The sequence below is a fragment of the Lampetra fluviatilis genome, chromosome 41, assembly GCF_964198595.1.
Source record: "Lampetra fluviatilis chromosome 41, kcLamFluv1.1, whole genome shotgun sequence".
Lineage (NCBI taxonomy): Eukaryota > Metazoa > Chordata > Hyperoartia > Petromyzontiformes > Petromyzontidae > Lampetra > Lampetra fluviatilis.
In genome coordinates this window covers 7,722,123-7,738,850 of record NC_136315.1, presented here as the reverse complement: position 1 = coordinate 7,738,850, position 16,728 = coordinate 7,722,123, and the positions used below count along the sequence as shown (strand labels likewise).

The 16,728-nt window shown below is 43.0% G+C and overlaps 1 protein-coding gene across 3 annotated transcripts in view; it reads right to left on the bottom strand.

The window, feature by feature from the left end:
• LOC144946510 (PDZ and LIM domain protein 3-like) overlaps nucleotides 1–16,728 on the bottom strand; it is a 134,681-nt gene that overhangs the window by 82,113 nt on the left and 35,840 nt on the right. For all 3 annotated transcript variants that reach the window (XM_078875465.1, XM_078875462.1, XM_078875463.1), the window contains one exon: nucleotides 12,213–12,364. In XM_078875465.1, the coding sequence (XP_078731591.1) occupies nucleotides 12,213–12,364 (152 nt within the window). The remainder of the gene's footprint in view (nucleotides 1–12,212; nucleotides 12,365–16,728) is intronic.

Here is a 16,728-nt window from a genome sequence, read left to right as displayed (position 1 = left end):
AAAAATAAAAAATAAAACTTTCAGAATTGAATCGCTAACCCAACACGTGACAAATCATCGAATCACAAGGGGGAAATGAACAACAGGTATATTGCGCAACATATTAGAGCTACCGGTGCAACATCTATAAAACTTCACTCAGAACGCAAAATATGACTGCTCCCAAACTTATAATGTTCGACGCGAATGTTCGACAAATTATTTGGTGATGTTGCGTTGGCACAACGAACAAAAATGAAATATATATAATCTGCAACAGGAAATGGCCTTTCTTAATAGCACATCAGGCCATATTACTTAAACATCATTCGTTATCATTCACTTGGTCGTTTAATTTACAGGGTATTTGCTATCTATGCTATATCACTCATATTAATTAGCAGCATCAATTGCTGGTTTGTTCAAACGAATGAATGGGCCCAGCGGGGGCAATTTAACCCACCCCCCCACCTCCCTGTGGGAATTTAAAAAGCTAACACACTAGACAGCCAAATTAAACTCGTGATGCTAAAAACACAATTCAGGTGATGGGCAGTCCAAATCAGCATGGCACGGAACACTAAACAGACCTCCCCAAAGGTTAATAAATGAAGGCAGCTCTGAATAAACAGCAAGTTAAATTTACTGGCCATTGGAATGCGAAGAATTGAGTTCACACAATGGATCCTTTCATTGTGAAGGGTGCACAGCTGCCTGTACGGCCTGTGTATACCTTCTCAGAAGCCGTTCGGTGGCCATCACCAATCTTGGCGACAAGATAACCTCCTCCTCATTCTCCCGCACCCTCCAATGTTTTCCTAGACAGCTGTGGCCTTTTGTGCTGCGGCAGTGACCTGGTTAATAGCAACCGCCAGCGATGATGGAGCGGTTAATGGTATGGTGCTACCAGTTGGGTAGATACATGAGCTTATTATATGTAGGGAACACATATATATTCATTGATTCAATTATACTGCCATGCTAATATTCTTAGGTTTTTTCGGTAAAGTCACGTAGGTAAAAAATTTAAATTAAAAAAAGTAAAATAAAAATAAAATAAAAATCACGACGTTTCGGAGGCAACACAAGCTTCCGTCTTATTTTACTTTTAGTAATTTTAATTTTTTACCTACGTGACTTTACCGAAACAATCTAAGAATATGAATACTTGCAGTCACGAAAGATTCAAATCTAGAATGCCATGCTAGTGATAACAAATGAATGTAAAGTGTTGTAACCTGAGCACATTATAGGTATTTTAACTCATTTCTTTCTCAGCAGTGGATGGACCAACGCAGCAGTTGTTCATACAGTCTTCCCTGATACTGGTGATCGAGTTTGACTCCCGGGCAAATGCTGTTTGCGAGCACCTATGAAGGCTGGCGCGGCACACGAGGGAGTGGGTGGCCAGCACCACGCCCGGCCGTTTCTGTCTCTCTCGTGGCGATGTTTACACACCGCACCAGGTTGAGTCGACCTAGGGAAGGCCCAGGAACCGGTTCAAATAATCGTCACTGGTGTTGGCCGTGAGCAGGAATCGATCTCGCATCACTGGGTTTGAAGCGCAGCTCGCTAACTGCTACACACATGACAACATATGCACGCTTATGACATGCATAGGTTTTTAGCAGCAACCTACTTTGGTTACCTGCCTCCTACAAATGAAACCTCATTGTATTGTTTCACCTCCGATATTTTTATTCCACTTTGCAACGTTTTAAACGTTCCTACTTTGCTCTGAAAAAAATAGCTATTTGCCCAAAGCATTCGCTTACCATCATCAGCCATGATCATCCACTGCTTGATGAAGGCCTCCGCAAGCTATCACCATCTCTTACAACATCTAGCACCTTGCAAACGGGCTGATTTCATTGGTCCATCTCCACGGTGGATGTGCAATCAGGTACGTTCCATTTCTTAAGCAAATATGCACAGTGCAGTATATTACTGGTAGGAACCTCCTGGTTACACCAGCCCACAGGGGATTATTTTGTCCGTCGTGCAGGAAGGGGCTGGGTGGGGAGGGCAGGGCTGGGTGGGGAGGGGCTGGGTGGCGCTGGGTGGAGAGGGGAGGGTGGGGAGGGGCTGGGTGGGGAGGGTGGGAAGGGGCTGGGTGGGGAGGGTGGGGCTGGGTGGGGAGTGGGAGGGGAGGGGCTGGTCACCCCGTGGTGCCCTTATAAAACTCAACGTTTAACCTACTCACGCCGGCTTGTGCCCGCCCTCACAGTCGGGCATATTTGCGGAATACACCACGCCGCCGTTGACCCTGGCCATTGACTGAGCAACCCAACGTTCCTACCAGCTCCCTCCACAGGAATGTGTTTATTTTTTGTTTCATTTAAAAGGCAGTGTTTTTGGTGATGAACGATGGAAGAGTGTTGCTATCGTGAGCACGTTCAAGGTGCACCTTCTTACACGTATAATACTCAGTTAAGCAGCCACATATGTGCCTCTATATGTGTGGTATTACTGATCTTAAATAATTGGGGTTTGTTAGGCCATGTCCCAACGAAGCTTATGCAAACATACTTTAAAAGGAAGTGGCTCATGACCAGATCATTCTTGACCCATCTTGACCTTTTGAGGTCCTTCAGCAACAACAACAAAATCCAGTAGAAGCTCATAAAAACACATCCTGTGTCACTCGACACACTATATTACAAGTCAATATAGCAGCGAAATTGAATCAAGTATCAAAACACTTGACATCCATAGAAAGAGGTGTGTTACGATCGCAATTCCAGACATTGTGAAGACTATCGGATTATTATTCAATATCTGTGGTATTTTAGATATTTTATCAGGTAAAATTTAGTGTTTACTGAAATTGCATTTAATTTAGTTTTCAATTGTGCACAGCACGGAGTGATGGCATTACTCGTTTTTGCAGACGCATCTGCCACTTTACACATGTTGTACCATACGCCATTTACTAAAACTTTGTGTAAATTATGACAAACATATCTCATGGAAAGGCTCTTATAAGCTACAATATAAAAGGCAAAGTTGTGATTATGTGTGTCTGTTCAAAATGTTTAGCGTACTTCCCGACATGTAACAAACTTGAAATTTTCCATGTGGGTACTTTCCATGCTGGACACCCTGCAAAATTTATAAAAATACACTTTTGTGTTTTTTTGGGGGGGTAGCTCAATAATGCATACATTTTTTTTCACGGCAAGTGAGCTGTGACGTCACATCTGTCACGTGACCCGCGCATTCGGTAGTGTAGTCGTGGTTAGCGTGCTGCGCTACGAACCCGGCGACCCGAGTTCGATTCCCGCTCACGGCCACCACCGGTGACGATTATTTTAACCGGTCCTGGGCCTCCCCTAGGTCCACTCAGCCTCAAACGAGTAACTGGTGTGGTGTGTGAACATCCCCACTGGGGAGACAAAGGCGGCCGGGCGTGGTGAATCCACGTCCCGGGCGAAGCCGGGTAGGAAAGCTAGGAAGCTATAAACAGACATCCCTCTCTTGATTTGTGACATTTCGGGATAGCGATTCAATTCTCAAATCTTTATTTTTGTACGTCACGGGGCAAAGCGGTGCCTGTCCTGGCTGCAGGGGTCACGCGAACTAATTACATGCAGCATGTACAACTCAAAGTTGAATAATTCTCACACGCATGATATGATGTGTATATCAAGTATATGATATGATACATATTTCAGGTATATGATGTGATGTGTACATCAGTATATGATAATACAGCTTAATACATTATTTTGATTATTTTCATCATCACATCTACCCCTCTATTTAAGGAACGAAACAGGAGGATTTCTCCACAAATCTGGCTGTTGCCTGATGAAGCTGGTTGTAATTACTGGCGAAAGGTCGTACTCAGATTGTAAATGTTGTGGCTTGGCTCTCCAACACACCGGTGATGCTGTACTAGTAACTAATTGGCAAGTTCTGTTTACGTGACAAACCTTACTAATTGGCTGTGTCGGGTGGTGACGGTTTTGACAACACATTTATATATTTACGCGATCTAACCCAGAAAACATCTATTATGAATAAATATCGATTTGTCTTTTTTAATTTTAACCAAAGGATGTGTTCTACACAGATTCCATGTACTGTATATAAAAATAAAAAAGTACCATACAGACCATGTCCTTTGCACGGTGTGTTCGTAATTGTGTAACCACAGAATTGCCAATATGATACTCGGTCTTCATATCAATTTGCTGTTCATCCTAGCTATACATTTTGCTTTTCCGAAAATGTTTTTTTTTATATGTTAGGCAGCTTACGGATTATTATAATTCATCTTACTCGGAATACTGTTCCACGTTCTCCTCTGTCTCCATGCAACAGGACACATCTCAAGGGGCACTCACCTGAGTGAACGATTGAATGGGTGCTTGTGCTAGGGGCCCAATTGACACATGGGTGTATGACTCCTTTTAGTTGTACATTTGTTTTTGTGGAGTTAATTTCTTCACAAGTCCTTAATTGTCAATTATAAGTCATGTCATCAAGTCGATGTGATTGGGCAGTTTCGCCTTGCACGCTTCAACGTCGCCGCAAACCCTTAGAATAACGTACGTATGGGATCTCAGAAGAATGTTCAGCGGAATTATTTTTTTTTGGGACTCAAAAGGCTTGCCAGTGTTTAAGGGCAATGGTGCCAGACACAGGGCTGCGACGCGGGTTCAAGTGGCTCGTGTTAACACAGCGGTACGAGAGGGCTCGTTCTGCAGCCAAACAACAACCTTGAATTTAGCTTTACCGTCACTGGCTCTATGGCTCCTCCGAGCCTGACCTCCGCATTCCTCAGCATCGGCCTCGTGAGCTGCAATGTATACAACGCGAAGTCCGTGCCGCGCGTTACAATTTCCGTCACCGCCCCAAGAAAAAACAATGGAAAAAATCTTCACGCAAATATGTGCTTAAATGGGCGAAATACTCACCCAACTTAAACAGCTAACCAATGCACAATTTTTTTCGATTTAAAGCTTTCGTGACTGCAGGGATTCATCTTCTTGGTTCTTTCGGTAAAGTCACATAGAAGGGAAGTAATAAAATAATAAAAATAAAACATAACAAAATAATTATCACGACGTTTCGGCCACAACGCAAGCAGCCGTCCTCAGGTGTTTTATTTTTATTATTTTATTACTTCCCTTCTACGTGACTTTACCGAAAGAACCAAGAAGAACAATACAAAATTGTTTTACTATTATGATTATTAATGATGTAAGTGTGATTGGGTCACCATGTTATGGACCTGGTGATCTGCATTTGATTCCGAATCACAGCAGCTAACATTAGTGGCAAGTCATAACTGAACTCGTCCTGGGCTCTCCTTCACCGACCTGCACTGATTTAGGAACGGCTGTACATTTCATCGTCGGCCATAGTCATTTCACCGCTGGATGAAGGCCTCCCCCAAGCCTCTGTCATCTCTCGTGATTTGCGTCGTCATCGCGATCCATGGGTAGATCGCCCGTAGGTGGTCCACTGCACATTTTGTCACTTGTTTCCACTTTCCTGTCTTGTGCGAATATGCCCAAGTAGCGCAACATCTTTCTGGCACCAATCTCGTATGATGCCATCGTCAAGCCATTCTCTGTCAGGTCTTCCTCTCTTTTGCTGTTGTCCATACTACATATGTGCCCAAATAGTGCCAGTTTATTTCTCATCACTGCCTGCTTCAAGTCTTTCTTTTGCGTGCAACCTTTTCATTACTTCGACTTTAGCGATTTAAAGAATACGAATTGTACACGTCTTAAATACAGGTAGTGCAAACGTTATTGTGAGGGTGCGAGGTCAACAAAATATCTGAGCTGGCAGACAAAACACGGCTCCCAGAAATGTAAACGCAAGTGAAATACAAGGCAGATTTTGACTTGTTCTTGGCTCTTTCGGTAAAGTCACGTATAATGGAAATAATGAAATAATAAAAATAAAACATAATCAAATAATTCTCACGACGTTTCGGCCACAACGCAAGCAGCCGTCCTCAGGTGAAGAACAGGTGTGTCATTCAGACTCTGTCTTCTCGACAGACCTGTTCTTCACCTGAGGACGGCTGCTTGCGTTGTGGCCGAAACGTCGTGAGAATTATTTTATTATGTTTTATTTTTATTATTTCATTATTTCCATTCTACGTGACTTTACCGAAAGAACCAAGAAGATGAATCCCTGCAGTCACGAAAGCTTTAAATCGAGATTTTGACTTATTCATGATCATCGTCAGCATCATAATGGATCTGGTGGTGATGTTGCACCACAGCAGTTGTAGTCTGGTGACCAGAATAATTTTCAATAAGGGATTTTGGATCTTCCACCACTGGTTCATGACTCCCAGACCTGTCCGGTGTTTCAGTTTGGAACGCTTGGGCTTGCTTGTTTATCAGTGAGTGAAAGCAATATTTGTTATTACTCTATTAGGTATGTGTGTGTGTGTGGTGAGAGCAAGCCATTTCAGGGCTGCATCTTTGCCTTTCCTCCATTTTAAAACTTATTAGGAAAATTACGGTGTTATTACCTAATGAGCGGTGAAAATGTATCGAAACGCTGCATGCATTTTTGTTTATATCCTAACAGACTGCCATTGTACAATGGCTCCAACTGAAAAGCATTTAATCATTTTTAAAACACAGCTGTAGTTTGCAGATTCCTTGCGGAGGCCGTGCTATAATTACATGATTACTTCCCATTAAACAGAAAACCCAGTAGGGACTACTGCACATGTTCAATCCCCGGCCCTTTGGGGCCATCACGAACACACTTTACACGGCAGCCAATTTTTTGTGTCCATACGTACTTGCATTGACTTTAAATACTCGTGTCAGTTTTGCGTTCGTTTATTTTTCTATCTACATTGGCGGGGAGTGATGCCACGGTGGTTGGTGTACCGCACCTCTGGCTTGGAAATTTGAGATCAGTTTCCAAATACAGCCAAGATTAACCATGGCTAACCATATCTGGCTTGTACCATATATATGTGTGCGTGTGTGTATAAAATTGAACAAATTCCAAACTCTTCAAACTCTGTAGATGTGAATGCTGTTGTATTAATAGTGAGAAGCCTGTTGAGATTCAACCGCATATGCCTATTTGTGGCATGATTTTGAAAGAGAGCTAACCTCATGCACCAAATCATGAAAAGCAGTGCCAGTGCCAATAATCCGAATTATCAGTACATTCTTTGGTAAATTTCAACCTCATTCTCATAGTATCTACCATCATCCAATGCCGCCTTATTCTGGCCTCTTGTAGCAGTGGGCTTTATTAAATGAAGTCGCGGCTGCTGTAGTCTCTCCCACAGGCCATGGGTTCCCCACCTCTGCTACAGAGGTGGGGAGATGTTAACTGTCTCACCTGGTATACAGGAGGTGGTGGGTTCGATCCCAATCCTGACGCCTGTATATTTGGAGTTTGCATGCTCTCCCCGTTGTCGCATAGATTTTTCTCGCGGTTTTCCGTTTTTTTTCCTTCCACTCTTTATAATCAACATGCGTTTCGATTATTTGGCTGCTATAAATTTCCACAAGAATAAGCCACTTCATTGAGCTATCATTTGTGGTCAGGTCGCTTCTAAAAAAGAGCTATATAGCTCAGTGGGCCTTACCTGGTAAAATATAATAGAATATCACACTTGTTAAAGGAATGGCTGGTTGTCCCTAACTTGCTTCCACGAGTTAACTTGGCATGTGCTGGACACGTGGGGAATCCCATGCTTTCACAGGTAAAGGATGAATAATCTTCTTCTTGGTTCTTTCGGTAAAGTCACGTAGAATGGAAATAATAAAATAATAAAAATAAAACATAATAAAATAATTTTCACGGCGTTTCGGCCACAACGCAAGTAGCCGTCCTCAGGTGGAGAACAGGTCTGTCTGAGGACGGCTGCTTGCGTTGTGGCCGAAACGTCGTGATAATTATTTTATTATGTTTTATTTTTATTATTTTATTATTTCCATTCTACGTGACTTTACCGAAAGAACCAAGAAAATGAATCCCTGCAGTCACGAAAGCTTTAAATCGGAAGATGAATAATCTGTTCCCTTTAGAACACACAAGGTCAAAGTGAAGCTTAACCTTCGAGTATGGGACAAGGGGCAATACAGAGGAGGATTACAGGTTTACACTTGACCCCAATGGAAAAGTAATCTGAAATGTAAACTAAGGATTGTAATCAGTTTACAGATCTTGCAGCAGCATCATAGATTGCCTGATTGATTGCTTAATCTGCAGTATACATCGGAAGTGGATTATGATTTGAAATTTCCCTTTCCAAAAGTGTCAACATACAAGTGAAGAGTTAAGTGGTGTACAGTAAAATTCTGGGGAACCCACTATTACTCGCAACAATCGTTGAGCAGGTATACTTTACAATTCACATGTGGAAATTATTGAAAAATGTGTAACTTTAAGTAAATTCTGTAATGAAACAAGGAGGCCATAACACGAGCAGATGTGTGGCCTAAGAAGGATGATTTATAAAACTATTTCTGATTTCAAGCATTGCGTACGGCTCAGTGAACGCATATTATTTCACGGTTTTGTGGTTTTGGCTGTGTGTGTTCTGCAATGATATGGCCAATTGACAATAATTACACCAAAGGTTAATCTTTCTTCAGAGCAGCTGAAAATTATTCCAGTTGGGCAATTGGGGATTAACAACCTAATTTTCTTATTATCCATTATAATTGTTGGGTTTGCCAAGCGGACGACTGCAGAGCGTGCTGCCACTAATACAAGAACACTCACATTTGTATCGAGGCAGTGCACACAGGTGCATGTGGCAAACTGATTAACATTGCACACAGTCATAATAGTGGATCATTATTTATTATAGTTTATACTCAACGTTGAGTCCCTGCAGACGGCAATGCACATCGTACTTTCATAAAAATTTTCATTAACAAAAACCACAACTGCATAAACAGCACACAAGGTAGAATGTGCAGTGGGCATGGAGCCGTGCAGAGATCAATCGGTTAAAATTGATTTAAATGCTCACGATGCATGCATCATATTATTCTTTCGAGAGTAATTTTTTTGTTATATATCTCTTGTATTAATTAATATTTGCCACTGCTGGTGGAACGGCCGACATTCCAGGGAGTTATTCGAGATGACCTGAAGTTTTGGAGGAAGTGGTAGTACCCACACTGCACCCCACCACAAGTGACCTGCTGCTCGACTGTGGCGCACCCATTCATACCGCCGGGTGGACAAACGCAGGGGCATTGAAGACACGTGCGTCATTGTTTTATCTGCCGCGTCAGTGCGCTAACCATTACACCGTGCGAAATACGTGCCTGGAAACACGACTCCAAGATATGAGTGTTTCTCAGCTACATGTTTAAATGTAGACACAAAACATTCTACCCAGTAGCAGTTTGGTTCGTTGAGTTACTTGTGTTGCTGTTTGGACATTAGTGTTGAGCGGTCGGTGGACATTAGGCCTGCGGACAAATCTCTCTTCGGGCAACATTGCCATGAAAAAGAAAAGTCCATGGAAGCCTTTTTCAAACAAGCAAAAAAATACCCAAATAAGGTATGCGATTGGAACGTAAATCTCCAGTTAAATAACACTGGAGAAATAAATCAAGAGCTTAAACGATTCCTAATGTCAACAGCATTTGAGGGAAGAAAATGATCAAATGCAAACTGACCCACGACCCCCATTTGACCTCACCGTAGAGGGCACGTGACCTTATATGTCCCCGAGCCCTAGCAAGATCGGCCCGTGTCAGCGAGCCACATCTGTTAGCACGTCAACAACAGACAAGACGAGTGGTAGGGCCTCTTCTTTCAAAAGCCGCCCCTTCCACCGGAGTCTCAGCCCGCCTGCCCTAGTTTTTTTTTCCCCCCTCAAAGAGCCTCGTGCTATGTCTACGAATCTCACGTAAATCTTCTGGTTGAAAAATAAACGGCATGCCATGTCACGAACGGTGGTCAATCGTTCAGGCAACAGACAGGCTCAGTCGCTCTTAGCTTCAGGAGGTCAGGCGCATTGCGGGTGCTTTGGTCATAGGCTCAACAGAATATAATGGGGAACCTTAAATGTATATTTCAGTTTTTAAATGAAAAATACCTAGAAAAGTAGGTAGATTATTGATGTAGTTTTCTTTATTTAATCCACTGCTGGGCGAGTGCCACCTCACACCATGTTAGTCACAGACGTTTTTTGACCATACTTCACCACACTGGTGAGGAGGGTCGGTGCCCAGAACTGGCTCAGAGATCCCTCGCCATTACATGTTAGCCATGGCTGGGGATTAAACTCACTTCACCAGGTTTATAGCGCAGTGCACTATCCACTGCGCCATCCCTACCTCTCAATTTAACGATGTTGAAATGCTCATTGGCTGCCTTGCCGAGACATTTTAATAAGAGGTTGAAATATGGAAGCTGCGAAAGTATGCCTTTTATTTGTTAAGACCTTTCATTCAATAGACACATCGCTCTGAATTGTTTCAATTATCACATTAATGTTCTGAAACGGCAACCAAACGTTCTGTATCATCACGAGAACTACTTCTCTCTTTCCCCCCTTCTTCAAATATTTTTTCTTACAGTAGCAAATACATCAGATGCCTTACATCGCACAAATGTCACTGGCGACGTGCCCGAGTACACAGACAGAACAGTTTGTGTACTTTTTCACGTAGTCTTCTCGAACGCGCTTCAGGTGGGCTGTGACGAGGGGCATCGCTAAGTCCGCGCCTCGTGGCTATTGTCACAAATCCTCATCGCTTAATGCTGCAGCTAAGCTGGCCAAGCTGCAGTGCATTCCTCTACCCCCCCCCCATCGCTCCACTTCAATCCCCACCTAAAAGGTTTGTAGCTTTCTGAAGATCACACACGCAAGCATAAGAGCAGTAGGCAAGCTCTTCAGCAGTCATGCGTACGACTTGTACAAATCCTGAAACGTTCCTTTAATGCTTCTCACCCGGGTGTCGCTTTTGTTAAACGATGCATCGCTTACTCAGCCTGCCCTGTTTTTATTTATTGATGCAGAGGAATTCACAGTAGATTCGTCCAGCGTGTGTTCCGGGTTGGACCGTGCGTTGTTCGGCATGGTGTGCAAAGTTTCGCTCCACATTTTGGCAGCTTCATCAACGACTGAACACGGTAGTTTGAAACGTCGGACGTCATGCTGAACAACGCACAAAAAACACGTCGGAGAGATGTACGGTACAACTGCGAAAACCTGAGCAGGTCGTATTTTATCGCTCGTTCTCTCGTGGAATAACTGTTGAATGTTGTTTTTTTTATTTCAATAAATATTATTATTGTAATATTTTATAGCATATGTGTACACATAATGAAGTTGCATTTTCTAAGGTAACACATTGCAGATATTCTATAGTATTTACTTATCGCACCCCGAATCTTACCTTTTACAACACTGGAAAATATTTGCTGAGATCACCTGTATTCTCAAGAGCGGATTCCCACAATGCACAGGGGAGACTTGATAAAGCCACTCGTTTTTCACGAACGGCCGCGTGACTGACAACATTTGGAATGACGTGAACAAGAACGAAGAGGAGCAAATCGGTGATCCATACCGCATCTACTGCCTCTTGGGATTGGTTGAGAAAAAATTATAAGAGCTGGGTCGGTATACGTCCCGAGTGGTAAAGTAAAATGTGGGTATGCCTACCTCTTCCAATGTTGGCATCTGTTTAAGGTGGAAGAATAGACCAAATACCCTCTGCAGTTGTCTCGAGTATCAGAATCTGTATTTATCCTGGAGAAATCTGATGAGCTATGAAGCTCTTTTTCATAGATGTCCAGTAGTGCTTGCCACAAATGAACCACAATACATTGCTGATTTCGTCAAGGAGCATAAACCATCATGCGAACTCCGGTCATTCTTGCAGCGGCTTTTGGCGAACCATGGAACAAAGACCATCACCGCATCGCGCGCTTTCAGATGCGCTTCTGTGGCCGTCTGGAACGCTCTTCCTTCCATAATTATGAAGCCACTAGAGCTATGCACTTCATATCTCGATTTAAAACTCATTTATTTAGACCTGATTTTTGTGTTTAGTTTGTTGCCTTTCCCCCGCACCTCCAATTAGCACGGTTGGCTACCTACGGTGCGAAAGAAGTTCAACATACATACATACATAGGAGCAGGTCAGAAAGTTACAGTAGATGGTCCCTTCTGCCAGCAGTGGCATGAGGAAGCCATTTCAGGGCCACACCTTTACCTACTGAGGTTAGAGGTCGACCAATCAGGTACGTGTGCTGACCTGCGGATGTTGAGAGTGAGGTCGTCCCCGCACGCCTTGATCTTGTTCTGTGCCTCCAGGTGGGTCAGGTCATCTGCGTCGGAGCCCTCGATGCTCAAGATGACATCGCCCGCAACCATTCCAGCCAGAGCCGCCTTGCTGCCAGGTGTGATCTGCACAGTAGAGAGAAGGGGGGGGGGGGTGACAGACAAAGCTAAGACACCTCCAATTAGCACGGTTGGCTATGTACGGCGCGAAAGAAGTGCGATAGAGGAAGATGGTGAAGAGATGAAAATGAGAGCGATATTGAGAGGTGCAGATAGCTAACTATTTACTAAGCATTGCTTATTTTACCAGGTAAGGCCCACTGAGCTATCCATAAAGCTCTCTTTCAGAAGGCCACAAATGATAGCTCAACGAAGTGGCTTATCGCGTGAAAATTTATAGCAACCAAATAATCTCTGATACACTAAGTGGGACAAAGAGATAAAGAAACAGACATTTTGAGACACACGCAGACAGAGTGAGACATATGTAGGTGTTGATCAACAATGGGAAGCAAAGATAGTGGCTGAAAGAGGGAAAAACAGCCACTTGAATTCATCACCGATCATTTAAAGGGTTCAGGTAACTGCAAATCATTGCGAATTGCCAGTCAATCTGTTTGCATTGTATTATTCAGCATGGCAGTTTAAATAAGAGACTGCAACGTGCCACATTAAAGACTTGCCGAACGACGAGCTGTAAAGGTTTGTGTGTGACCTGAATGGGCACCTGTAAAGTGACGCTTCGATATGCAAAACATCTCTTTACTTTTAAGCACATAGTCAAACATCAAACAGTGATAAAAAAAAAAACTATCTCCAGAGAAAGCATTCTGGTTTCCACTGGGAAATGGATGAATATTGAGCTCATTTTACCAACTGGCAACGCAAATGCATTCACGTTAAGAGAGCGTTTTCATGAACTAATGCTGTAATAATGTCTATAACGCGGTGCCGATATTAATGGCGAGCGTTATCTGAACCAGTCCTGGTGACACAAACCCACCCTGTCACCCCCACCTTCACCAGACGTTGTGACCAGCTCGGTGAAGTATGGTCAAACGAGCCCCTTCACTGACATGGTGCGGGGGAGGCCTTCATGCAGCAGCGGTTTAGCAAAGGGCTGCAATTTCTATTTACAGCTTTCGTGACTGCAGGGATTCATCTTCTTGGTTCTTTCGGTAAAGTCACGTAGAATGGAAAAAATAAAATAAAAAATAAAAAACATAATAAAATAATAATAAAATAATGAAAATAAAACATAATAAAATAATATTATGTTTTCTTTTTATTATTTTATAATTTCCATTCTACGTCACTTTACCGAAAGAACCAAGAAGATGAAAGGGCTGCAAATTAATATTACCCTTCGACTGCGATGGAACAAATAATCTGAAGAAAATAAAGATACAACAAAGATGTCCCACGCCAACAGAAAGAGACTGAGGAATGACAGTACTATAACAACAACAAAACATTTATTTAATAAACATTAAAACATAAGAATGTATGGAATGTGAAAAAGCCCTTTCTCTTGACCGGATTTAAAGCCGGGTCTCTCAAGGCGAATGGCGATAAATCCTGGGTAAGGCAGGCACACATCTCACGTTGGAAATGTGCCCGCGTTTGCCAGTCGTATGCACACAATGCGTTTTTTCCAAGGGTGGAACATACCCTAGCATGGCTCGGAACAATGGTCGAGTAAGATTTGCTCATTGCGTCAACCACAGTAATGTATATTGCAGGGTGTGCAGAGCACAGACCAACCCCAGGCATTTGACCGATGTGCAATGTTCAATTGTAATGCAACACTACTGAATGTCTAACTCCTCAACGCGACGCATTCCATCTGCGATTCACGTTACCTTGTCTCTTTCCACGCACCCGGACGACCTTCATTCATTGTTAAACTAATTATTTGATGATGATGATGATGATGTTGCTGGATGCAGTGGTGCAACAAACAATAACACTGTAGCCATCAAAGCAAAACAATAAACGATATATTTTTATATTTTTACCAGGTAAAGCCCACTCAGCTATACAGCTCTTTTCAAAAAGCGACCTGGCCACAAGTGATAGCTCAACGAAGTGGCTTATCATGTGGAAATGTTTCGCAGCCAAATACTCTCAACGCATGTTGATTCTAAATATGGAAGGAAAACCCGCAGGACCTGGAAAAAATCTACACGACCACGGGGAGAGAGACACGCAAACTCCAAATATTCAGGCGTAAAGGTCGGGATCGAACCCACGAACACCTGTCTACCAGGCGAGGTAGTTAACATCTCACCACTACGGGCGCCCATAATAGGTGATGTTCAAGACAAAAGCCATTCTTCATAGAGCATCAAGTTATTGACGAACGCGTTGTATTTTTTTCTGAAAAAGCACTACATTTGTGTTGAACTGATGATTTGGTCATGCTGTGTTGGCAGTGGTGCACAAAACAACATTTATAACAGCACATTTATGTGCCATGAAGAAGGTGCATCATTCGACTTATCCCCTTTATATCTTTTTTTCTTTTGAGGTCAAAGTGTTATTGACGAATGTGTAATTTTTGGGGGAATTTGTTTTGGCTGCGTTGAACATGCCCTCAACAAGTGTACTTACCTTGCTGAGACATGTCAGCCCAACAAGTTGCACAGCATACAAGGTTCACTGTTTAAATGTCAAGACAAATACTTCCCGATGAGAGGTGGTGGTGCCACGTGTAAAGATATTGTTGAGTAGCAAACTGAGATGATAATAATAATAGTTCATTATTATGTTGATAATGATGGAGAAGATGACGATGACAATGCATACATTATTCTGAGGCAAAGATATAAAACAAATTAAGCTATGTAATGACAAAAACAATATCATCTAAACTTTAGGGCAAGCTGACCCTTAGTTTAAATATATTATTTGGTCAATAAATCAATCAAACTTTATTTAATATAGCGCCCTTCACAATGGTGCTCAGGCTCATTCCTCAAAATAATAAGCATATGATTGGCATACTCTGAGGTTTTTTTTTCGATAAAGTCACGTAGGTAAAAAATAAAATGAAAAGTTAATAAAAGTAATAATGGAAATAAAATAAAATAATAAATCACGACGTTTCGGAGGCAACACAAGTCTCCGTCATCAGGTGGGACCATCACAGCTAAAATTACTGCATCTAGAATATGATTGGCAATGTTGCCAGCAACAAACATGCCCAATTTATACTGTACATAGAGATAAGACTTCAATAATCCATTGCTGACCATATCCGTTGGCTTATGGGATGAGCCTGCTAATGTGTAAACGGTTTTCTTTGCCAGTGCCCGGCAAAGTAACATTAGTGAAGTATTGGAAAATGACGGCAGGAAACTCCTTGACGGGAACACACTTCTTTTATTAAATCTTGACTTGTAACGATACAACGCGTGGCCTCTCTTCTTCACAATGCGGTCACCATACAACGGTACAACTCGTGACCTCTTCTCTCCGCCCTACGCTTCTCTTGACTCTCGTAGATTCTGTGCTGCTGGCTCTCTGTGCCTCGTGTAGACTCTGCGCCTCTGCTACACTCTTCACTCGTCGCGTGTAGACTTTACATCTCTCTCTGGCTACACCGTACGCATACTCGGCTCGTGTAGACCTTTCTCTCTCTCTGGCTACACCGTATGCATACTCGGCTCGTGTAGACCTTTCTCTCTCTCTGGCTACACACTATACATCGCTCAGCTCGTGTAGACCTTTCTCTCTCTCTGGCTACACACTATACATCGCTCAGCTCGTGTAGACCGTTCTCTCTCTCTGGCTACACACTTATACCTTACTCTCCTCTACTCTCCATTACTCTCCTCTCCATTACTCTCCTCTCCGGGCTCTATCTCTGCACCTTCGTCTTCATTCTTAGATGGTTCCACTTCTGCCCTCTACTCCTCTGTGCATCACCTTATATATCTCTTCCTCCCGGGAGACGGAGCGGATGCGGACCTCAACGTCGGCACCGCTCCTCAGTTACCCAATCACCACGCGCTATCTCTACGATCCGTTTTCCCCCCAGCGCGTGTTTCCACTCCCCGACCAATCACACCGCGCTGCCACCCGATCACCCCCTCTCAGCGCATCACCGGCACACAGCCAATCAGCAGCACTACCCCCACCCGCGCACTGACGCCTGCTCCTCCCCGTCAGCGCGCGTCACCACACACACACCCGTACATACGCGCTGGCACACAACGTATACACCCAGCGCGTATCACCACTACATCAGCACATAAGCACTAGCTGAAAGACTTTGTGAAAATATATTATTTGTTAGTTTCTCAGCCTCCCAGATCTACGTTTCATTTATTTTCATGCGGAGATAATACGTTGAAGTTGACGTATTTATTTTAGTATATATCACTGATAATGGTCGGACTAGATTGGTAAGTATGTTTTGAAGCAATAGTGTTGTTTTGAGCTGACAATCCATAGTGTAGAAAGAAGACACTTATCGAATAACATCT